Below are 25,835 nucleotides of genomic sequence, written 5' to 3'. Positions count from 1 at the left end.
GGACAAACATGGCTGTTTTTTCACCTCAATAACTACTCTGTGTATAGACTTACCTGTGCTGTTTGGAAAGTTTTAAAGCCTTCATCCACTAGATATATTAAAGGAAAATGCATTTTGTATAAAAGAAAGACAAAATCTTTTTTAAGGCATTTTTTTCTTCCTTTCAAACAAACACCTGAATTACTTTGATACTGTCCACTCAGACAAACTCTTTAACTCACCTATATTTGTCAAGATACCTCTTGACCATTTCAGTTAAGGCAAATCAAAACAAAACAAACCGGTTTTTACCTGAGGGAGCATCTCAAGGTTGGATCACAACTTAGTTAATTTTCACACCTTTTGATGAACCTTACGCGCATAAAGTTTGCCTTGGATATCACTACGATGTCATTACCATGTAAAAATTGACATATGTTGAATCAAATAGTCATTTGACAAATAGCTTATAGACAAAACGAAATCTAAGGTATCACTCAAAAAGATATTCCTGGTTTTGCCAATGTATTGACATTAAAAAAAATTGCCAACAACCCCCCTCCTTTCTTTTCATATTTTTATTACACATAGTTCAAAAAGTCATATTCCAAAATCTTATAAAATCCTTGTTATTTTTTCATAGTTTTTTTAAATAAAAAGATTGACAATGTTAAATATAAGAAATGTCTAGCGAAAATTATTTAACACCAAATTTTCAATGGATTATATCTCGTAAACAAGTTCACCCACCCTGCATATTTTTTTTTATTCTCTAGTTTCTTTATTTACATACTTTTAATTTATAAGCTGGAATACAAATATTTCAGACCATATTTTAATAAAAAAAAAAAAAATCATATTTTACATGCTAATGTCTTGTTATTAGCTGTATGCCGTTATTTGGTAGATCATAAAAGCTTTATAATTTCAAATATTAAAGGTGCCGATAATAGCTTTATCGTCCTTTTTCTTTCTTTCAATTGACAGGTATCTGTTTATATGTGATCAATGGCTTTCTTTGGACCACGATGATGGATGCATTGAGTGTGCCATTCCTGTGTCTGATAAGTTGGATAAACATAAATTCTCATTTTTATTCAATGAACAAACTAGACAAAACACAACAGACAATCACTTATGGTTATCGGTTGCCATTCGACCTGAAGATAGCAACTTTACAAGGTTAGAAAGATTGGCTTGCTGTTTGACATTGTTGTTTCTCACCATGATCTCAAGTGCAATGTTTTATGGACAAAATACCGGAAGTCAATGTTCAATTGGACCGATTAAATTATCACTTTCTGGGATATATATTTCAATTGTCAGTGCAATTATTGCTGCACCTCCAATATTGTTAGTATCTTATATGTTCAGAAGTTCCAAACCTCGTTCCAGAAATGAGAAGAAAACTTTGACAAATACTAAAGACAATTCTGAAATGACACTTAAATCCGGCGAGGAAGACAATAACGCAGATGTGACAGATGATTCTGAATTTTCACTTCCGTTTTGGTGTAGATATGTAGCATGGGGAATTGTTACATTAGCCGTCTTTACATCTGGATTTTTCCTAATTCTGTATAGCATGGAATGGGGAAAGACAAAGTCAGAGGAATGGCTGCTATGTTTCTTTATGTCATTCATCGAATCAATACTCTTAGTTGATCCACTTAAGGTAAGAAAATCTAGCTTTCACTGTACTTGTAAAATAGTTCGCAAAATTTCTGACCATCGTGTTATAAAAGAGTTATAAAAATATTATCTGATATCTGAAAATGCCTGGACTAATGCAAGTTAGAATAAGACCGTTGTTATCCATTCGTTTGGTGTTTTTGGATTTTGCCAGCTGCCTATTGACCTTAAAATTTTCCAAGGACCGCTATATTTTTGTTAATTTACTTTATACGTCGGAAGCGAATCTAATTGTCAGTTAAAACAGATAGATGACAAATGCAGTTATCAATATATAACTGGTTGGACGAAGACCCTTAAAGGATTATTTTATTATTGACGAAGTTACAGCTATACGTAAGAACTCACTGAAATTAATACATTTTTTAATGTAAAAAAAAAAATATATACCTTTTTTTTTTTTAGATAATAATGATTTCAGTCATATTCTCTTGGATTGTAAAGAGTTACAAGGAGAAAACTGTGAAATACGACAGAGAGAAACTTCTTCTAGAGACCAAAAGACGTGCAGCTAGTCCATTGTCATATCTTTTAGGTAATCTTTGTTTTATATTAAACTAATTTAGGAAATATGTGTTTATATTGATCTATTTTAAGTAATATTGTTTACAAGTATATTGAACTATGAATATAAAAGATATATCATCCGTTTTCGTTTGAAATACTGAGGTTAAACACAAGAGCATATAATTAATCTAAAGAAACATGTATTGAATATAAAAACCACATAAAATAATTCATAGACTAACTTTTTACACAATGTTTTCTTTGCCTTTTGGTAGAAATCATGTATACAGTGCGGGTTGAAAGTCATCAATACAGACACTTAATAGAAAAAAAAACATTCTACATTAGATGCACTTTTCTGGTTTTAAACATTTCCTGTTTACAAAACTTTTAATTTTTCGAAAACCAAAGGATTTTCTTATCCCAGGCATATATTATCTTAGCCATGTTTGGTCCAACTTTTTAGATTTTTTTTTATCCTCAAAGCTCTATACTATTTTGATATGAGCGTCACTGATAAGTCTTATGTAGACGAAACGCGCGTCTGACGTACTAAATTTTAATTCTGATACCTTTGATAAGTTTTTGCCTTCTTCTGAATTTTCAAACGAAAACGTTTAAATACCACAGACACATAAGACCGATTTAACCAAAAAGACTTAAATTCATATGTGTTTTTTTTTCAAAGAATGAAATAGATAACGAAAATATTATCAAGCATATATAATGAGCAAAACAAAATCTGTACAGAAGTCTGAAATTGTCACCTCATTTAAGTACAACATTTGTCAAAGATTAGTGTCTTAGGTTTGGTCTTCTAACAAAATCGACATTTTAGTCATGAATTATTTTAGTAGTTAAATACTGGCCATTATTTAAAATGCACATGGTTCTAGTTGAGCTACACTGGCTACATCGGGCCTCTGTTCGACTGTTTTAACTTTAAATACAGATTTTTAAAAGGGAATAAAATGATCACTACTAACACATAACTAAATTCAATCTCATTTAGATTTATTAAACCTAGGATTGAAATTTGATGTGTATACCAAGTAAACTATGCAACAAAACATGATGATAAATCATCTTGATACATGAACGAAATAGTATCTTTGATGAGGTGTTTCCCAAATGCAGTTTTAAGATTTGTAGAAGATTTTCCGTATTTGTTATAACATATTCAACAATCCGGGTCCCACATGAGGAGCAGGATCTGCTTACCCTTCCTAAGCACCTGAGATCTACCCAGTTTTTGTTGGGGTTCTTTTTGCTAATTCTTTTGTTTTCTTTTGTGGTAATTGAACTATTGTTTTTCTGTTAAGCCATGGCGTTGTCAGTTTATTTTCGATTTATGAGTTTGACTGTCCCGCTAGTATCTTTTGCACCTCTTTGGATAGTATTTTTGGAATCGATAAGCATTTAGTGTACACGAAAGAATACATAACTGTAAAATGATGCATCCTTGTAATGCCCCAATGAAAAAGGTTATACTTAAATTTAAGTTATCCTAATGTGATTTTAACAGTAAAATAACAAAAGTACCGAGCTTTAAGTAAAACTCATATCAAAAAGTCCTTTTTTTCAAATTCCAAAATAAAAAGGTTAACACATCAAACTAATTGAAAAAAAGCTTATTCCTGACTTGGTACAGGTATATCCCCATGGAGAAAATGGTGGATAAAAGCTTGATTTATAGCTAGCTAAACTATACTTTGTATGACAGGCGCATAAATTCTTCCGTATTGACAACATAGCTAGATTATCAGGGAAATAAATTATAGAAAAACAGCTTCGAAAGTAAAGGAATTTGCTATGAGTACCCGAAATACAAAAGTCTACTTGAGAACAGTGTTTTGTATTTAGTTTGACCACGTTATTTCTGGAAAATCTTATATTTTATAATTTATCGTTTTGTAAAGTTAGAAACACAAATACTGAACGAAAGTGAGAAGTCAATAAACTCTAACGAAGTCGAATGTCAGAAATCTATATTTCTTTTCATAAGTTTGATTTGTTTGGTCTTTTTTTAGATGTGTTCAAAGCCACGCAAGCTCCATTGAAATCCCAAACAGTTTCAAGATTAAAAGAAAAAAGACAGCAGCGCCTTAAAATGCAAGAGATATTCACAGAACTAGTCTTATATACGATATTCCTTGCTATTTTGTATTGTGTCAGTTTTAGTAACAGGGATTCCAGATGGTATAATGTCAAAAATCATCTCGAACAACATCTTGTTACATCAAATAATATCTCAGCAGGCGATTCAACGTTTAGATACGATCAGGTTAGTTGTCTGTCCTGTTTCGAGTACTGTGGATTTATTTAATTTCGTGGGCATCAATTTCCGTGCGTTGAGGGAAACTTGCACTTCCCTTGATATTTAATTTCGTGGTTTTAGCAATATTGGCATACAAAGACTATAGATTTTGTTATTCTTTAAACATTTAAATTCGTGGTTCAGCTGTCCCACAAAACCAAAGACAATTGGTATCAAACGAAAAATAATGAATCCACAATACCTTTTAATCTGTAATATAGAAATGGGGAAAAGTATAAAAGAAAATAATTTAGCCAGGTAAATCTTCAAGTACATGGTAATGTATGTGCATGACATGAACAAATCTTGGATGAAGCGCAAAAAATTCTATATAAACACCCATACATCTGGTGTGAAATCCGATACTGAGGCATGGGATTAACGCGAATAATTATTTACGCACCAATTATGTTATTAGTTGTTAAATAGAGATAACTTTGATTAACGCTACCTCATTTAACATTACGAATACGGTGGTGTTGCGAAGATTTTACTTAATAGTAATAGCTTTAACAAAAACAAAATACAGGAACACAACAGCTGTGAAAGAGGGACGAAAGATACCAGAGGGGCAGTCAAATTCATCAATCTAAAATAAACTGACAACGCCATGGCTAAAAATGAAAAACGACAAACAGACATACAATAGTACATATGACACAACATAGAAAACTAAAGAATAATAAACACGAACCCCACCAAAACTAGGGGTGATCTCAGGTGCTCCGGAAGGGTAGCAGATCCTGTTCCACCCGTCGTGTTGCTTTTGTGATGACACATCCGGTAAATTGTCTTATTCGGTAGGTCACATTCATGAAAAGGAAGGGGACTGTAGTTACGACGAAAGTAACATATCCGATATCATTTGTGAAACGGTTATTCCATAACGGAAAACCAACTCGTGATGGCGTCCGTTAAATTAATGAAGGGATGATTTCAACTTCGCCATTTCCTACTTTTTGTTTAATCGCTTCCTTGTGAGCAGTAGACCTCTATCAAGAAAATCGAGATAGGAAATGCAAGCACGAGAATATCGTATCAATTGGGAGATAAATACCCCGTATGCAGGTGCTGCTGAAATGTTGCTACTTAGAAATGGAAAGTTCACTATTGAAAAGCTGAAATCGTCTCTTTTGTCGTGAAGTTTTGTTTTCAACCGACCTCCATTGTCAATTTCTAGATGTAAGTTAAGATATGAGGCCGACTTAACTGTATTTGTAGTATCCTTTATCTCTAGTTCGATGGGATAGATGAGTTCAACATAGTCACCAAATTTTGATTTATGTTGTAAAAGAACTTAATGTCGAATTCGTATCATTATATGAAATTTATCGACAGCTTAAATCTCATCTATGATACTCCAATCAGCGTATGTAAAGGTTCATATTTAGCGCGTACAAAGATTCTTATATACCTATTATTTTTGTTTTTAACCATAAACATATTTGCCAAAGGTAGATTAAGGTTTGGCTCACTTTTTTAAATGTTATAAAAGAGGGACAAAAGATACCAAAGGGACAGTCAAACTCATAAATCAAAAACAAACTGACAACGCCATCAATTTATACTGTTTTGATCGACATAACCGACCTTACAACTTCATGGATTTTGGTGCAACTGAAAAATCTTATCAGTTGAAAATGTGCATCTGACGTAACATATTAAAATCCTTTATAGATACTGATCTCAATATCCACTTTACAATCTTATAATATTACCTTCGTTATACGCCAGCCTTAAACTTGGCGTATCATATAATATTTTTGTCCTTCTGTGTTCAAACATTAATACCTTAGTGTCGAAATTTTACCTATTTCCAAATTGATCCTGCCAGAGTAAAAGGACTGTCTTCATGGAAAAATGTTGGAAAAACTTATTTCAGAATTGAAAACTAATTTGAGTTATTAACTTTTTAATTACGTTTAATTTTTACGTTTATGAAATGGGTATTAAATCATAAGCCTGGTACCTTTGATAACTATTTACACCACTGGGTCAATCCAACTGCTGGTGGACGTTTCGTCGCCGAGGGTATCACCAGCCCAGAAGTCAGCACTTCGGTGTTGACATGTATATCAATTATATGGTAGTTTTTTTTATAAATTTCCTGTTTACAAAATTATAAATTTTTCGAAAAACTAAGGATTTCCTTATCCAAGGCATAGATTACCTTAGTCGTATTGGCACAACTTTTTTGGAATTTTGGGTTCGCAATGCTCTTCATCTTTGTACATCTTTGGCTGTATAACTTTTTGATCTGAGCGTCATTGATGAGTCTTATGTAAAACATAACTGTATTGTATTGAAAAATATATGATCAATCATTCACAAATATAGTGTATAACATATAAATCTTCCGTGAGGTACGAAATAGTATTACATATAAATCTTCCGCGAGGTAGGAAATGATGTAACATATAAATCTTCCATTAGGTACGAAATGGTATTACATATAAATCTTCCGTGAGGTACGACATGGCATACATAGTAATCTCTCATGATGTACGAAATAGTTCTTCATGTTAATATTCCATCAGGTACGAAATGGGCAAGGTACGAAATGGGGGGTACGAAATAGTTAGGGTACGAAATGACTATAATTCAACGAAACGCGCGTTTGTGTTACATTTTAATGTTGTGTCGTTGTTCTCCTCTTATATTTAATGGGTTTCCCTCAGTTTTAGTTTGCGACCCGGATTTGTTCTTTAATTCTATTGATTTATGAGTTTCGAACAGCGGTATACTACTGTTACCTTTATATAAGCCTGGAACTTTTGGTACAAACCAAATATATATGTCATGTATCTGTAGCTAAACTAATCTTTCATAATTCAATTAAGACAAAAATGCAAAAATCACCTGATAACTTCAGTCATTTATCATAAACTATTTCAATGTTTTACAGGTTACAACTGCATCTAATATATACACATGGATCAATGAGACTCTAATTACGTTTCTGTTTCCACGGTACCATTCTAATGGAGTTCAACTAAAAGCCAATAGAAGATTATATGTAAAAGACCAAGTCAATTTTCGTGTTGGTCCAATGAGACTGAGACAACTAAGAACTGTTCAAGGTACGATACATGACACATAAAAATTTTTGATTATTGCTTGTCCAAAAACAATAATGACCAGATCGGACAAACACAATTTAAGATTGCAGCTTACTCTGGAATTGATTACTTCGTTATTGTTTCAGCAAATTCCAATCAAACAATACTTGTATGCACTGGTAAATGAAAAAAACTTTATTGTATGCATACGTATTAACAATACTAAGATGAGGATACAAGAAATAAACCTTCAGACTGAAAGTTATAACATAATTCAGAAGAATTTGCAAAAATGAAAATATGATTTCACATTGGACCAACACGAAAAGGCCGCGTTTATACGAAAACAAACCCACATAATATAACAAGTTAGCTATCAAATGGTTTTAACTGGCTTTCTGATATTCAATCGGGTGTTGTCCTTTCATCTGAAGGTACAATAAAAGAGGGACGAAAGATACCAGAGGGACAATCAAACTCATAAATCGAAAACAAACCGACAAGGCCATTACTAAAAATGAAAAAGGCAAACAGACAAACAGACAAACAGACAAACAATAGTACACATGACACATCATGAAAAACTAAAAAATAAGCAACACGAACCCCCCAAAAAACTATGGATGATTTCAGGTGCTCTGGAAGGGTGAGCAGATCCTGCTCAACATGTGGCACCCGTATCTTGTTTATTCATATATATTATTAGTAAGTCATGTACTATAAATGCAGGCTTTAACTTTTTTACAGAGCCATGTAGGACACAGTTTTTGGATAACTTTACCTGTTACGATGAATATTCTATTTCCGGAGAGGAGGATAGAAACTATTGTGTTGCCTGGGAGCCTCGTCCTTGCGTCAGAGGTCAAGCTGTAAAGAATATGACATTTGCTGCCTGGAATTTTGTGTCGTCTGTTGATATTTGGGGACTTCCGGTCACAGGACTACATTCTACCTATGGCGGTGGTGGATATATAGCAGAATTTATTGTCAACTACAATATCTCACGTCTAGTTCTCAATGGTTTGTATAAATACACATGGATAGACCGTAAAACTAGAGCCATATTTACCGAATTCACACTGTATAACGTCGATGACAATGTTTTTGTTTTCATTTCGTTTTTGACTGAATTTCCGGAAACAGGTGGGGTCATTGCAAGTAAATCAATCTCACCGTTTCGACCATACCAACATGTCGGAAGTCTTGGTTTGTTTATCTTTATATGTGAAGTTATTGTAGTTATTGGAATAATTGTATTTTCTGTTCATAAATATATTTTGTTTCGGAGATACGGTAAGAAGATGTGGAAAGAATTATGGCATGTTCTTGACATACTAATCATTATCTTGTTCTTTGTTTGTACCGTAATGTATATTGGAAGATGGATAATGATTAATTTGGCAATGGAAGAATGGGAAAATCATAAGAATAAATTCGTCAACTTCAGTCATATTGCATCATGGGACGAACTCTTTAATATTTGTTTGGCATTTATTATATTTCTAACAACTATCCGAATCATGCGAGTTCTCAGCTACAATGAAAGAATAAATCAATTTGGAAAGGTTCTTGCTCACGTGAGCCGTGATCTTTGTGGATGTTGTGTAATGTTTGTTATGGTGTACGTAGCGTTTGTAACTTTCGGACATTTAATTTTTGGCAGGTATCTTGAAACATACAAAAACGTCTTTGTGTCATCAACAACATTGGTTAACGCTATTATCGGTAAAAACAGCATCAAAGATCTGTTTTCTGTGGAGCCAGTTCTGGGAAGAGCCTATTACTTTTTTTTCGTTTTGTTTTTGTTGTGGATTTTAATGACGATGATGAATGCAACACTAAACGTAGGTATTACAATAGTTAGGAAAAAGCCGGTGCGATCCACATATGGCATCGTTAACATAGTAGCAAGCTTCTGGAGAGAGGCTGTTGGTCACATTATTGCACCAAATAATACCACAACAAAAGACAGGCTGAAGTTATCACGTAATTATATATCAAGTCAGAAATTTACAAAGACAATAGTAGTAACACGTCAGGATGAGACACAACAGGTCGATATGGTAACACCGACAGAAGACTTACCGAAAAAGAAAGAACGAGCAAGACGTATTTATCAGTAAAGATGAACCATGCCTTGTTTGAGAAATGTTTCATAAATATTAAGTGTGTCATTGTTGTTTTTTCTTTTTTTTTTTATTAAATTACATATTATTAAAAAGTCTTTTTTCTCGGTTAAATCTAGATCATTTCCCGCATGTGACTTGATACATATAATACATTACGAATGTTTGAGTCCAGAAAAATATTATTTGATATTTAAGGTCTAAAATGGTCTTCAACTTCGTACTTTAATTTTCTTCATTTTAACGCTTTTGATACGAGCCTCACTTATGTTGGGGTTTTTTTTTTTTTGTAAACGAAACGCGTGTATGGCTTACAGAAGTGTAACCCTGGTTTCTTTATTGAGTTAATACATAATACTAAATGTTTCGATCGATATCAAATTATCATTTTAGGCAAGTGTAACGATATTCAATTGTATACATCATCCATTAAGAATATACAAATCTTATTGACTAACAATGTTCTAAGCGAGTTGCAAGAGTTCCCTAAGGATTGAAACCGGGAGCGAATGCAATGCTTGACGAATTTCTTGTAGAATTGTCATCAATACAGGATAAATAATTAGGTTGTGTTGGGTTAAAGGACAGCTAGAAGCTCTAAAGAGTATATGTTGCATGCATGATAAGGGATTTTCTGTATATAAACTATGTACGCAGGCGCTGCTGGAATGTTGCTACATAGTACAGTTCAAAATTCGGAAGCTGAATTCATCTCTTTTGTCGTAAAGTTTTGTTTTCAATCTACCTGCATTGTCACTTTCTATATGTAGGGCAGACTTAACTGTATCTGTTTACTCTTTATCTCTAGTTAGATGGGATTGATGCGTTCAACATAGTTATCAAATTTGGAATTGTTAGTGAAAGAACACGATTATATAGCGCAAAGTGAAGTTAAAGGATATTGCTTACGACTTATCTTCTTTCCTAAGAAGTTCCTATATAAAGTCAGGCTCATAATAATAAAGGATCAAGTCGGCAAAAAAGGGGCACAATTGGTTCCCATTGGAATGCCGACAGTCTATTGTCATCAAATATATATGGTTGTGTGTGTTTTAAAACAAATATGAGAATTTGAGTCAAATCGGTGAAATTTAATTTGACAGCAAGTGCCCATTTAAGAATGTAATGCATCTTTATTAAATTTGTGGAGATTGTGTAAGGCACATTTTTGGTGAATTCTTAAAAAATATTCATTTGGACGTCGTGCTCATGATCAATTTTATACATGTATATTTCAAAATTACGAAAAAAAAGTAGTCTGTCAAGACTTTTAATTAAATGTATAACCAGTACAATTACACATACTTTCTGATACGATTTTTATACATAATTATATATGTGTATTTATATACAGAATTTTATTTAGTGAGAATATATTTACATGGTATACCCCTAACAAGGTATTTTAGAAATGAAGCCTTCTTTCCGAAATTTAATTGGAATGTAAAGGCGTTTATCGAGGCACACTTGAACGTATTTATGTTGTTTTATATAGCAAAACTGATATCTTATTACAGTTCCTCGTACCCTTTAAATTCCATCTCGTTTGAACATTTATTGTTATACCATTATTACAATACGAAGCCGTTTATTATCGTTATTATTCTAAATACTATGATATATATTAAAATCCGCTGTTAATTACGTTGTTTGTCATTTTTGTGTCTGCTGATTTGTTGTCAACATAATTTGCATGTTTTAAATAACATCATAGTTGCAATTCATCTGGATTTGTGACAAATATAAAAACAATTTATCAACGAAACTATGGTCTCAATTACAGCATCCAGCAAGAGTTACATATACGATTAGTCAAATAGTCCATTACATTTCTATACACTCATAACAATTGTTGATGCATTCATGTTAGGTAAATGTATGTTGTTAAATTTTCAAATATTGTTAAACATTACGGTTTTCTTACACATATAAATAAGGCAAGATTTGGAACGTCTTAAAGAAGTGTTTATGCTTTTTAAAGTTAACATTCGATGCTGATTTAGTTTGCATTCGAGCTTTGATTATAAGTCAAATGAATACTTGAATAATGTAAGCCACCCGATAGTTTTCTGTCCTATACTGGGCAGTTTACAATCCTACCTCCAAACATATAAATAAGACTTCGACAGTTACAATGAACATTAAAGTTCCTCTGACGTATTAATAGTTATGAACTTAAAGGTTTCCTGTATGTGCCTTTCCGTCATATTTGTGTAACTAACGGATGTCATTATGTAGATATCATATAGCTGAGAGGGTGATATAGTAGATTGTTACCCCGAGAATATTTGAACGTATGTTACCTAGCAATTATTTAGTTCAAACCGTGATAAATGATATTCTTATTGTTTGTATTCAAGAATGATTATTAGAGGGACATTTCAATGTTAACAGTTTTATTTGTTGAGCTGTATATCAATCATGTTAACAATTATAATTAAGGGTTAACTATAAGAAACTTAACACATACCATTTTGTAAAAATAAAAACACCAGAACAAATGACATATTACATCCCACTTTCAGTATGTTACACATTAAACATATCATTAACTTGATAATCATCATGCTCATTTTAAATAAGGTACACATATAATTTAGAAAATTATATTCTTGTAATGATTAAAATATTTATCCAGCTGATACATATATTGTGAAACAACCTACGATTCTTTTTTTAAATCAAATTAATCCAATAAGTCACCTACATTTTCATATACACTGTAACCGGAGAGCATGATTCATCCTTCAAAATCATCTTTGTCTCCACAGGGACTCGAACCCGGGACATTTGTATTACAAGGCTGTGCGTTAACCGACTGACCTAACGAAGAATTTATCAGTCGGTAAACGCACTGTCTTGTTACACAGAGTTCCCGGTTTCGAGTCCAAGTGTAGACAAAGATGATTTTGTCAACAACGCAATGTCTACGACGTAAACAATTTTAAAAGAATACTCCAAGTACAATATAAACGCCATATTTGCTAGCTATTGTTATTTTCACAATGTCCACGATGAAAACAGAAAGACATATACTCTATATACATTATTAACACGATGTTAACCAACTGTTGTCAAGATGGTTATGTCTACTATATAAACAATGTAAACAAGATAATGACACGGTACAGGAGTTACAGGATTCATGACGATGTTGACATTATCGGAAAAACATCGTGTTTGAACATCCTTCTATAGTTCAACAATAGTACGTTACTCAAAAAAATTTCTAGAGTCTATTTTTTGTCGTCGACCGAGAAGGAAAGGTTATAAAAGAAGGACGAAAGATACCAAAGGGAAAGTCAAACTCAAAAATCGAAATATCAACTAACAACGCCATGGGCTAAAATGAAAAAGACAACCAGACAAACAATTGAACACATGACACAACATATAAAACTTAAGAATTAGCAACACAAACCCACAAAAATCTTGAGGTGATCTCAGGTGCTCCGGACGGGTAAGCAGATCCTGTTCCTTATATGGAGTAATAAAGTATATATATTTAGGTATCAAGTAGGCATTGGTCGACAAACCAAATTTTGTGATTTGTTTGGTAAATAATATCTAGCTTTTAAACGTCATTCTATTAAAAACGCATATGTTTTTTTTCTCTTTAAACAGCCATAATACAAAGGCAATTGTTATTGGTGTATTTTATATGATATACAACTACAACGTAATATTTTTTATTTCCTAGAAAAATAAAGGCTCCTTAATAAGAACAAATAGATGGCTTAACTTTATAACAGGCAAAGTATATATATACCGCTGTTCAAACTAGGTTGATTTGTCTACATTAAATACATGTGTGGTGTGGGCAGTGCTTTTTACTGTTATAGTTTACATTGAATATTGTTTTTGCTATTACATTCACCTATAAAACGGTGTATACTTCAATTAGTTGTGTTTATTTCCTAAATATAGTAACACAGCGATATGTTGTGCAATGTCAATTTCATTATGGATCACTCTTCCCACAATCAGGGGTTCCTAAAAGGATGAGAATTAGTTTTACGATTTAAATAGCTATCAATGCATTTATTTAAGTTGCAATATAAAAACAATATTACGTCAATGTCAGAAAAATATAAACTTTTTTGTATTCCGCACAAAACTGGGGAAGGACACGGAAGAACCTCGCCTTTCCCCAGTCCAGCCTCATACAAAAAAGTTTATATTTTTCTGACATTGACCTAATATTGGATATATATAAAAGTTGAATTTTTAATTGATTAATAAAATATAAACGCTTAATCTAACTAAGCTGTGGTTACGGTTATAATTATTATCGTTATTGGTAAATTATGTATTGATGCATACAACATCAGACTACTTAAGGTATAAATATCAGTGCAGAACAAATAATTTTAACCATAAAGAGCCGAAATCAGCAGTATTTTTATAAAGGTAAGTCTTCAAATTACTTATATGTCGGTGTGCATCTGTGTACATGATAAGGAAGGAGGGAATTATTGTTGTCATCAATTCATCTTTATATTAAACAGATCATACTCAATATATGATACAACTTTAACTCTAAACTCGTGTATTTTTTTCCGAAGTGGAGGATGGACGATCTTATGTTTGATATACACCTTATCGCTATTTGTCCGCAATTTTTGGATATCACACAGGTGCCCGTTAAACTTTGACTTCATAAAACAAAATATCTGACGCCACAATGGAAAAGTGATTGTTGTATGCGTCAAAGTTAAAGCGGCCAGGTCAACCGGGATTAGCGATACGGTTTATTGGGACTGTAAATGAATCTTCTTTTTCTTTTTATTATAGTTTTTAATTTAGCTATTTTGTCATTTAACATGTCCATTTAATTGAAATTGTTTATAACTTGTATATGAATGACAATCTTTATGTATTTGAAGCAAATCAACCAGTATAATACCCTTATTCAGTCATTATGATAGATTAATCACTCCAAGTTTGGTTGTGGTTCGTGTTGCTTTTTTTCCTTATGTTGTGTCATGAGTACTATTGTTTGTCTGTTTGTCATTTTCATTTTTAGCCATGGCGTTGTCAGTTTATATTCGATCTTTGAGTTTGACTGTTCCTCTGGTATCTTTCGTCCCTCGTTTAAGTTAGAACCAATACGACTGAAACAATCGATTTTACAAATCTAATTAGTTTACTATATATTTTGGTGGGGGTTCGTGTTGCTTATTATTTAGTTTTCGATGTTGTGTCTTCTGTACTACTATTGTTTGTTAGTTTTTTTTCAATTTTTAGCCATGGCATTGTCATTTTTTTTTCTATCTATGAGTGTGACTGTCCCTTTAACATCTTTCGCCCTCCTGTACTAAAATGACACATTATATTCGCCAAATTAAGGTATTGAGCATGTGGAATCCATGTTTTTTAATGATTACTTCTAGTATTGCTTTTAATCTATATAAAGATTTTAAAAGTTTATAATTCATTATTTTGTAACATTAATGACGAATCGATCGGAAAAGAACTGCATGATATCCAGCATCACTGGCCATGCAAACTCATACCCAGTCAAAATAACACAATTGTGAACAGGAAACAGAAAATTTCTTTTAATTCGACTGTATAAATTTATCAATGGCGCGTCTTTCTGTTTACATTGTATAATCAAACTTTCTATGAATTAAAGTAATTAACATAAGGCCTAGGTGTATCGTAACATGTACACAAAAAAAAAATAGGTTCAGAAATTTAAACCGGATTTTTGTAATTAAACGCTTACGTTTAAACGGATAAATGCAGTATGTGTGTTGTGTTATGTGTAGTACTCATAGAACGTCACATCTGGTTGCATATTGAAAAGGGTCGAAAATAAATTCCTTTGAAATTGACAGTTAAAGGAAATTAATCATACATTTCTTTGCAGTCAAAAACTTCTGAATCATAAACAGTTTTTGTTTGTGTTTCAACGCACCATGATTTTTTTTATTTGGTATTTCTGTTAAATATTTTTTTTAAATTTTTAATTGTCGAATAGTTGTCTTTAGTGTTCTGTGTAGTGTTTGGTTGAATCGTTGTCTATAGTGTTCTGTGTAGTGTTTGGTTGAAGGGTTGTCTTTGGTATTCTGTGTAGTGTTTGGTTGAAGGGTTGTCTTTGGTGTTCTGTGTAGTGTTTGGTTGAATAATTGTCTTTGGTGTTCTGTGTAGTGTTTGGTTAAAGGGTTGTTTTTAGTGTTCTGTGTAGTGTTTGGTTGAATCGTTGTCTTTAGTGTTCTGTGTACTGTTTGGTTGAATAGTTGTCTTTAGTGTTCTGTGTAGTGTTTGGTTGAATCGTTGTCTATAGTGTTCTGTGTAGTGTTTGGTTGAATAGTTGTCTTTAGTGTTATGTGTAGTGTTTGGTTGAATGGTTGTCTTTAGTGTTCTGTGTAGTGTTTGGTTGAATGGTTGTCTTTAGTGTTCTGTGTAGTGTTTGGTTGAATCGTTGTCTTTAGTGTTATGTGTAGTGTTTGGTTGAACAGTTGTCTTTAGTGTTCTGTGTAGTGTTTGGTTGAATCGTTGTCTATAGTGTGCTTTGTAGTGTTTGGTTGAATCGTTGTTTTAAGTGTTCTGTGTAGTGTTTGGTTGATTCGTTGTCTATAGTTTTCTGTTTAGTGTTTGGTTGAATCGTTGTCTTTAGTGTTCTGTGTAGTGTTTGGTTGAATCGTTGTCTTAAGTGTTCTGTGTAGTGTTTGGTTGATTCGTTGTCTATAGTTTTCTGTTTAGTGTTTGGTTGAATCGTTGTCTTTAGTGTTCTGTGTAGTGTTTGGTTGAATCGTTGTCTTTAGTGTTCTGTGTAGTGTTTGGTTGAAGGGTTTTCTTTGGTATTCTGTGTTGTGTTTGGTTGAATGGTTGTCTATAGTTTCCTGTGTAGTGTTTGGTTGAATCGTTGTCTACAGTGTTCTGTGGTTCTGTGTAGTGTTTGGTTGAAGGGTTGTCTTTAGTGTTCTGTGTAGTGTTTGGTTGAATGGTTGTCTATAGTTTTCTGTGTAGTGTTTGGTTGAACTGTTGTCTTTAGTGTTCTGTGTAGTGTTTGGTTCAATCGTTGTCTTTAGTGTTCCGTGTAGTGTTTGGTTGAAGGGTTGTATTTGGTGTTCTGTGTAGTGTTTGGTTGAATCGTTGTCTTTGGTGTTCTGTGTAGTGTTTGGTTGAAGGGTTGTCTTTAGTGTTCTGTGTAGTGTTTGGATGAATCGTTGTCTTTAGTGTTGTGTGTAGTGTTTGGTTGAAGGGTTGTCTTTAGTGTTCTGTGTAGTGTTTGGTTGAATCATTGTCTTTAGTGTTGTGTGTAGTGTTTGGTTGAATAGTTGTCTTTAGTGTTCTGTGTAGTGTTTGGTTGAATCGTTGTCTTTGGTATTCTGTGTAGTGTTTGGTTGAATCGTTGTCTTTATTGTTCTGTGTAGTGTTTGGTTGAATCGTTGTCTTTAGTGTTCTGTGTAGCGTTTGGTTGAATCGTTGTCTTTAGTGTTCTGTGTAGTGTTTGGTTGAAGGGTTGTCTTTGGTGTTCTGTGTAGTGTTTGGTTGAATCGTTGTCTTTGGTGTTCTGTGTAGTGTTTGGTTGAATAGTTGTCTATAGTGTTCTGTGTAGTGTTTGGTTGAATCGTTGTCTTTAGTGTTATGTGTAGTGTTTGGTTGAATAGTTGTCTTTAGTGTTCTGTGTAGTGTTTGGTTGAATCGTTGTCTTTGGTGTTCTGTGTAGTGTTTGGTTGAAGGGTTGTCTTTGGTGTTCTGTGTAGTGTTTGGTTGAATCGTTGTCTTTAGTGTTATGTGTAGTGTTTGGTTGAATAGTTGTCTTTAGTGTTCTGTGTAGTGTTTGGTTGAAGGGTTGTCTTTGGTGTTCTGTGTAGTGTTTGGTTGAATAGTTGTCTTTGGTGTTCTGTGTAGTGTTTGGTTGAAGGGTTGTTTTAGTGTTCTGTGTAGTGTTTGGTTGAATCGTTGTCTTTAGTGTTCTGTGTAGTGTTTGGTTGAATCGTTGTCTATAGTTTTCTGTGTTGTGTTTGGTTGAATCGTTGTCTTTAGTGTTCTGTGTAGTGTTTGGTTGAATCGTTGTCTTTAGTGTTCTGTGTAGTGTTTGGTTGAATCGTTGTCTATAGTGTTCTGTGTAGTGTTTGGTTGAATCGTTGTCTTTAGTGTTCTGTGTAGTGTTTGGTTGAATAGTTGTCTATAGTTTTCTGTGTAGTGTTTGGTGAATCGTTGTTTAAGTGTTCTGTGTAGTGTTTGGTGAATCGTTGTCTATAGTGTTCTGTGTAGTGTTTGGTTGAATCGTTGTCTTTAGTGTTCTGTGTAGTGTTTGGTTAAATCGTTGTCTTTAGTGTTCTGTGTAGTGTTTGGTGAATCGTTGTCTATATTTTTCTAATTAGGAAAATACTTTGTTGATTTTTCATCGAGAGGTTCTCCCATAAGACAAAAATATAGTTAAAAGTCCAAAAGAAAAAGATCATCATAGATAGTATGTATTGTAAAGTTTTTCGGAGTTTTTTTGTATATATTTTTCCATCAAAATGAAGTTATCAAGGAATTATGAACAAGAGAGGTCATAATTAATATGATGAAGATTAAATAAAAAATATGAAATATTAGTATTAGTCATGATCATTTGCCTAAGGATAGATATTGAAGATTAGTCTTGACACAATTGGATTGAACATTTTATCATGTTCAAGTTGACAGATGCTCGTCATTACGTATACTGATATGCCATGAATCTAGGTCAGATGCTCGTCATTTCGTATACTAATCTGCTATGAATCTAGGTCAGATGCTCCTCATTCCATGTACTGATCTGCTATGAATCTAGGTCATATGCTCGTCATTCCAAATACTGATCTGCCAGCAATAAAATTGAAACATTAAAGAGTTAAACTTAACAAAAGACCAATACATAAAGTCCTATCAAAGATTTTTGGTCAATAAACATTTTGTTTATCTTGGATTTTTTTAAAGTGTAGCATGCATGAAGTGAATTGCAAATGTTGTGTCAAGTTATGACCCAGAAGACTTGTGATTTAAAGATTTTAAGTTAAGCTTAAATTAGCATTGTTTTTTTAAAGAAAGCAATTCTGGCGAAAACAAAGAATTAGTCTGTGTTCGAGATGCACAGTTTCGCCTAAAGATTTTTGGTATTTGGACCTAGAGATGCTTCAAATGTTGAGATAAATGTTTCACCATTTACCAAAAACCATCAATTGTAGTTTTGAGTTTGATATGGTACAATATTTTATAAATTCAAGCATTTTGTAATTCTTCTAAACTTTTCTCCATTTACTCTCTGCATTCATTGATTGTTTTGTTTTATCGTTTAAGTTTATTTATGGAAAAAGTTTGAATGACCTCTATATTCTTATTTGTCACTAATGAAATTATCGAGTAGTTTTACGACGAATTAAACTTGATTTATATTCATAACTATGATTCCCATAAGATTTGTTGAACTCTATCAATGATTGATATTTTATTGAAATATCAAAATTAATATGGAAATATATAATAAGGCATACTAATAAAAATGACATTTCTTTAGTGATAATTATTCAAAACTAATTGAACGTGCTTCAAAAAAAATTATAACTTATCTTAAACAATATTTTATTTATGATGTCCGTACAAAAGAACTGAATACACAAGAATAGTTTTTAAAGTCACGATTATAAAGAACATTGCTGACCTAGTTTTGATATAAACTAACTCAACATAGATACCAGGATTGAAATTCAGAATTTACGTTAAACACATGTTTCGTCTACTAAAGATTCATCAGTGACGCTTGAATAAAAAAAAGTATGAAAAGGCCAAATAAAGTACGATGGTGACATGGTTGAAGAGCATAGAGAACCAAAAGTTCTTAAAAGTTTTGCGAAATACAGCTAAGGTAATGTATTCCTGAGGTAGAAATGTCGTAGTATTTCAAATACTTCATAATATTATAAACAGTTAATACTGGGTCGATGCCTCTGCTGGTGGACTATTAGTCCCCGAGAGTATCACCAGCCCAGCAGCCAGTACTTCGGTACTGGCATGAACGTACGGATTTTTGTGTTATTAAAATTTGCTGTTATAAAATATTAGAAGTTATTATAAATTATGGAATGTATCTCCCTCATGCAAAGCTCTGATTCCTTTCACGGATTTGGCTATACTTTTTGGACCTTTTGGATTATAGCTCTTCATCTTTTATATAAGCTTTGGATTTCAAATATTTTGGCCACGAGCATCAATGAATAGAAATGTATTGTCGAAATGCGCATCTGGTGCGAGAAAATTGGTACCGTTAATTTTATTAAGTTATAATTATCACCATATCAATGACACTCCAGGTCAACACACCATAGGTCTATAACAGACCAATATACAGGAATGTTGAGCACCTGTTAAATTGACATGATTCAAACGTTCTTATCATCAATAAATATCCTTAGGCAAATGATATACAAGAGATAAACAAGTTCATGTTGGTCAGTTTTTAGTATATATGCAATGCTATGTGCACTTATTTGTCTTTTTATCGTCGTTCGTATTTAACTTTTTATTGTAAATTCCAATTAAACTTATCAATTTTGATTATCCTTATGAAAACTTTCGCCACTATTTTTATCTTGATAAGCTGTATAATATGTGTAAAGGACTTTTCACAGAAACAATATACAATATTAGGTCATTATTGGAAAAATATATACTTTTTTGTATGAGGCATAGAAACTTGGTAAGGGCGAGTACAAAAAAAAAGTTGTATATTTATTACAGTGACCTAATATTGTTTTTATACTGCAACTTAAATAAATACATTGATAGATATATAAGTGTTAAACAAATTTCAAACTTATTTTCCTCCCTTTATGAACCACTGGGTGTTAAATAAAGTGTTCCATGATGAAATTGACATTGCACAAAAAATAGCTGTGTTACTATATTTAGGAAAATAGTAAGAAAGCAGTATAAAACTTGTACAATAGGTAACACAACATGAATTAGAAGTAAAAACTATTTGAAGGAAATTCGCGAACTTACAGTCAACTAAAACTCCTTTCACTACCGATCAAAAACAGAGAAAAATAACAAACAGTTTTTTTGTCCTACCCGACATTTTGACTGAGTATGCATTTGTATGATGGGTGATGCATTTCTACCAGGGGACACCTATCGTGTCAAAACACTTAATTTTCTTTTTGAGCTTCGTAGTAAATTGCAGTTCACAAGTACAAAAATAAAATGCAATTAAAAACCAATTGTTCAGAGAACAATTGAAGGTCTTTCCACTGAAAACAATGTATTTTAATATGAAAGTTGTAAAATTAAGTTTAAAATGTCATTTCAATCGTCAACTGATAGATTATTGTACGCTGATTCCAGAAATATATGGTTTCTATACATTCTTTTTAAATAAGGGAGATAATTTGTTACTTCCGGTTTGAAAAATGTTACTTCCGATAATATTTGAATATTTAATTGACAGTGATTCAAAAAAGATCTGGTTCTATATACTTTTTTATTAATAAAGTACAAAAAATAGCTACTTCCGGTTTACACAAGGTCACTTCCGGTTAATTGTCATTTCAATCGTCAACTGATAGATTATTGTACGCTGATTCCAGAAATATATGGTTTCTATACATTTTTTTTAAATAAGGGAGATAATTTGTTACTTCCGGTTTGAAAAATGTTACTTCCGATAATATTTGAATATTTAATTGACAGTGATTCCAAAAAGATCTGGTTCTATATACTTTTTTTATTAATAAAGTACAAAAAATAGCTACTTCCGGTTTACACAAGGTCACTTCCTGTTATTTTTTTTCAAGGTTAAATGGTTTGATACCTTTTGCCAAAAGTCTCATGGCTATATCATGTAAACATATGAGCTGAAAGCAAAGGTCAAAAACTAGAACGTCAAATTAATCTTTGACCTTGAGATCAATTTCAAGGTCATAAACCAAGGACCTAAAATCAAAAGACCATAGGTCTTAATTATATATGGTTAATCAGTTATATCACCATACGCGTATTTTAAATACAAGAGGGGAGAAAACTCACTTTTAAGTTCAACATACCCTTGCAATCAAAATTTACGTGTTACGACATGTCGCAACTCACAATTTAGAAAAAACAATTTGTCGATATCTTATACGGTTTCTGGAAATTAGTGGAAATAAGCCAAATTCAAAAATTAGAATATGACCTTGACCTTTGACCTTGACCTATTTTTTTTTTTTGGGACCAAGGACCTCAAATCAAAAGATCCTAGGTCTCTATCACTTATGATTTATAAGATAGAAATTCAATATCACTTATATCAGATGAATAAGGGGAAATAACTCTCATATGGAGCGGTCATATCGCTTCGGTCAAAATAGGACAAATCATGCGAAGGATATAACGAGCAATTTTGTAAAATAAATTTGTCTTAATCTTTTACGGTTGCGAAGGAGATGCGCTAACAAGGAAAACAGTGTTTGGGGAGATAACTCCTACAAAGAAAAGTATTCGTTTACGCAGGGTAAATTTCAAAAGCACATAAACTGTTCGATATCATATACCAAATATCTAAGCGACATATTGCGAAACAAATGTTTATTTCAAGAACAAAATTAGGCGGAAGAAAAAAAAAAAAAAAAAAATAATCAGAAGAAAAACAATAGGTCTTTCCACAGAAAAGTGGAAAGACCTAATAAGATGTACATGATAACTTTCCATAAAGTAAAACAATTTTGTAGTTAAGTCTTATACAATTACTAGTATTAGTATGAACCACCTATCAAAGTAGATGACCATTATATTTTCTGGTCTGCGCGTCCAACCGTTCGTCCAGTCGTCTGTTTGTGCCGCTTCCAGTTAAAGTTTATGGTCAAGGTAGTTTTTAGTGAAGTTGAATTCCAATTAACTTGAAACTTTATACACATGTTCCCTGTGTATCATATATAATTTTTCTAATTTTGATATACCAAATTACCCAATTTCACGGTCCACTGAACATGGAAAATTAAAGTGTGAGTGGGGCATCCGTGTACTTTGGACAAATTCTTGTTTAGCCCTTACATTTTACTTTAACGATTTTTATAGTATTAACTTTTATCTTCCCTAGGATGGCAAACACTTTTCTTATAAAGAAATGGACAAGACTGTATAGAACTTTTGACCTGAACAAAGACAACGTGTTAACTATTGCCGATGCCATTTTGTTTTCGTAAGTATATTAATGGTAATCAATAAACTCATCATAGATACCAGAACTAAATTTTTTATATACGCCAGACGTGCGTTTTGTCTACAAAAAACTCAGCAGCGACGCTCGAATCCAAAAAAGTTAAAAAGGCCAAATAAAGTACGAAGTTGAAGGGCATTGAGGACCAAAATTCCTAAAAGTTTTGCCAAATACACAAACTCGCATGCGATATCTAAGTGTTTGTTAATGTAACGAAATAGCATTCAAACGCAACAAAAACATAGCAAGCAAGCAAATTGTTTGCATTTTAGCTTGTTTTAGGTTGTCTGCTACAAACATTTTGTATCATTCAAGAAGCCTGACTGTTTTTACTTTTCACTCTATTCTTGAAAAATATGTTGTTTTTCAATCGGAATACCCGATAAGCAATATTGTTTAAAATGCTTAATCCATTAGTTGGAATGCCTGACTCAAGAACTTGAAATACATTTCATATATACCTTATTTTGTTTTTCAAAAGTGAAGATTGTCGAAGATACGTCCAATTCTCTTCTAAATCAAAAAAAATGTTAGTTATTTCAATTTACATAATCCTAACGATATACAAGCTGGTCATTCAGATGTTTGACTCAATATACTTTTTTAAGTTCTAAACAACATGCCTCACATAGTTAAATATTGCAATCAAAATGTTATGATGATATTTATTCAACCAGCGATGTCTATCATATATGTATTTTTTGTTTTGTTTCAAATTCAAAAATCGTCTTCAAAATCTTCATTCAAGTCACAAACTTAAAAGAAGGTATGCAATAAGAACAAAACTTTTGCTTATTCTTAGCTTTTTACACTACTATTTGAGTTGCTCACCAAACAATGTTTTTTAAAAATATACTGAACGGGTCCATTTGATTTGTCAAATGTCTCTCTGCTATGAATTCATTACCTACCGGTATTATGCGCCATGCATATTCTTTTTGAAGATAAACTGTCATTTATAATAGGGAATAATACATAATTGGTTAATTTGGAGATAAGACGACTTCAGTCCACGAAAAAGCAATGAATGGTGTTGTTTTGATATATGCCTATGTGTGCCTCTTTTTATATGTGTTTCTTTTTATTGTGATTAAGATTATAAGTTTAAACATATTTATTTATAGTGGATTGGGAAACAAGTTTTGCAAGCTATATTAATTCCTTTCGACTTTACGGGTGTGGGTGCTGACTTGTAGCGGCATTAGCTTGCTCTTTTTCGAAATCTACAAGGGTATCTTATACGTGCAAGAGATATGGCTCTCTCTTAACACGGGCCAGCCATTTATCTTCCCTTTCCGACGGACTATCATCGATTCATTTAGACCATACTCGTAAATGGTGTCAAGGGAGAGCCGAAAATTCAGTCCCTGAAATTTTAACATTGAGTTGACTGCTGTACCCCTAATTTTGACAGTTTCATCCATTATGTATGTTTGTTTTTTTCATGCATCGTTGCCAATATAATAGAATTTGAGTTTGAGCTTTAGTTTGATTTTGCCATTTGATAAGGGACTTTCCGTTTTGAATTTTCCTCGGAGTTCAGTTTTTTCAAAGATTTATCGTTAAAATGCATGTTATTACGCTGACTATAAACAATACAACTTATCGCTATTTGGACATCTGCGCCGGTTGACCAACGAATCGGCACCCCTTGAACTTTTAACATCATACAATCCTTTTTTTATTGTGGCATCAGATATTTTCTACTGTGGCCTTAAAATTTTACAGGAACCTCTGTGATATACAGCAATAGCGTCAAAATGCGATAATGTTTCTTGATTAACTGTTGTTTAGCCGATTCAAGTAATGATTCTTAATATCACTTCTGTATGTATCTCCTGTGCTACGAGTATGAGTTTAACCCTATTGACAAATCCTTAAGTATGTAAAAATGTACGTAGGAAACATATCCACTGTGAAATAAAACGATACATGGAGCATAACCAATATTGATGTATATGATTATATATTGTTATTACCTTTATTGCTGTGGTTGTTTCAGTGATAGATTTATTGAAAGCAACAACATGAAGGGTGAACAAGCTGCAGACTACAAGACAAAATATTTAGAGTGGTTTCGAGGTTTTTTCCTAAAAGGAGAAGAAACAATGACAGAAGAAGGTTTCGTTAATAAGATGAGAGAGGCATTTAACAGAGATGGTAAAGAATTTGAGAAATCCGTCAGAAAGCATATGTCTGTCCTGGTATCCATCACAGATGTTAACAAAGATAATTCCATCTCCAGAGCGGAGTTTGTAGATGCACTAAAGGCAATGGGACTAGTCTCCTTCGATAACAAATATTTTGATGCATATCCGCAAGTTAAACCTGGTTTCATAGAAGCTAATTTGTTTCTTCAAAGTTGGGTTGAGTACTGCTGTAACAGCATTGAGGGCAATGTCAGTCAGTTGGAGAAAGCTCGTCTGTATGGATTTAGAATTATAGATTCTATTTAAGTTTTAATTTTCTTTTATTATTCAATCATATGTCATTAGAATGAAAATTGTATCCTAATATTTTTATAAAACTTTATCAAACTCTTTAACTGTATTTTTTTCATATTGCCAATTAAGGCGTTGCCCCATCCAAAGTTGCAAGAAATTAAAACCGAATCGTAATATAAATGTTTCCACAAATAAAACAAACCCACATAACCGATTTTTATGGTCCTGGTTTGTTCAAATAATTTCAGCATTAAAACTAAGAAAACCTGTGGATTGATGGCTAAAGAACATACATTTGTATGGTTGGTTTCAACTGAGATTGTATTTGTGTACTTAGTATTGTATTTCATGAATGTGACCTACTTAATTTAACTTATCATCGGGTTTGTAATGACAAGTGAACAAACTACGGATAGCAGACGCAGGATCTGAATAAAAAGTAAAATCTCGACAATACTGAAATCCGAAGAAAGTTCAAAACGGAAAGTCCCTAATCTAAATGTCAAAATCAAAAGCTCATACACATCAACCGAA

At 32.6% G+C, this 25,835-nt stretch overlaps 3 protein-coding genes across 3 annotated transcripts; all 3 read left to right on the top strand.

Annotated features, from left to right (window-relative positions):
- Positions 1 to 1,204: 1,204 nt before the first annotated feature.
- LOC134726660 (polycystin-1-like protein 2) lies at positions 1,205 to 8,805 on the top strand. The gene is made up of 6 exons (XM_063591070.1): positions 1,205 to 1,654; positions 2,077 to 2,206; positions 4,209 to 4,462; positions 7,401 to 7,575; positions 8,302 to 8,540; positions 8,794 to 8,805. The coding sequence occupies exons 1-6, from the start codon at positions 1,205 to 1,207 to the stop codon at positions 8,803 to 8,805; spliced, it is 1,260 nt and encodes a 419-aa protein (XP_063447140.1).
- On the top strand, positions 8,608 to 9,714 carry LOC134727252 (polycystin-2-like protein 2). The gene has a single exon (XM_063591631.1). The coding sequence runs from the start codon at positions 8,856 to 8,858 to the stop codon at positions 9,675 to 9,677; it is 822 nt and encodes a 273-aa protein (XP_063447701.1). The 5' UTR covers positions 8,608 to 8,855; the 3' UTR covers positions 9,678 to 9,714.
- Positions 9,715 to 11,871: 2,157 nt separating this feature from the next.
- On the top strand, positions 11,872 to 25,406 carry LOC134727251 (sarcoplasmic calcium-binding protein-like). Its single transcript, XM_063591629.1, has 3 exons — positions 11,872 to 11,974; positions 22,738 to 22,839; positions 24,860 to 25,406. The coding sequence occupies exons 2-3, from the start codon at positions 22,739 to 22,741 to the stop codon at positions 25,311 to 25,313; spliced, it is 555 nt and encodes a 184-aa protein (XP_063447699.1). The 5' UTR covers positions 11,872 to 11,974; position 22,738; the 3' UTR covers positions 25,314 to 25,406.
- The last annotated feature ends 429 nt before the right edge of the window (positions 25,407 to 25,835 follow it).

This window comes from Mytilus trossulus, chromosome 7, assembly GCF_036588685.1.
Source record: "Mytilus trossulus isolate FHL-02 chromosome 7, PNRI_Mtr1.1.1.hap1, whole genome shotgun sequence".
In the NCBI taxonomy this organism is placed as follows: domain Eukaryota; kingdom Metazoa; phylum Mollusca; class Bivalvia; order Mytilida; family Mytilidae; genus Mytilus; species Mytilus trossulus.
This window is presented reverse-complemented; position numbering and strand designations above follow the sequence as displayed.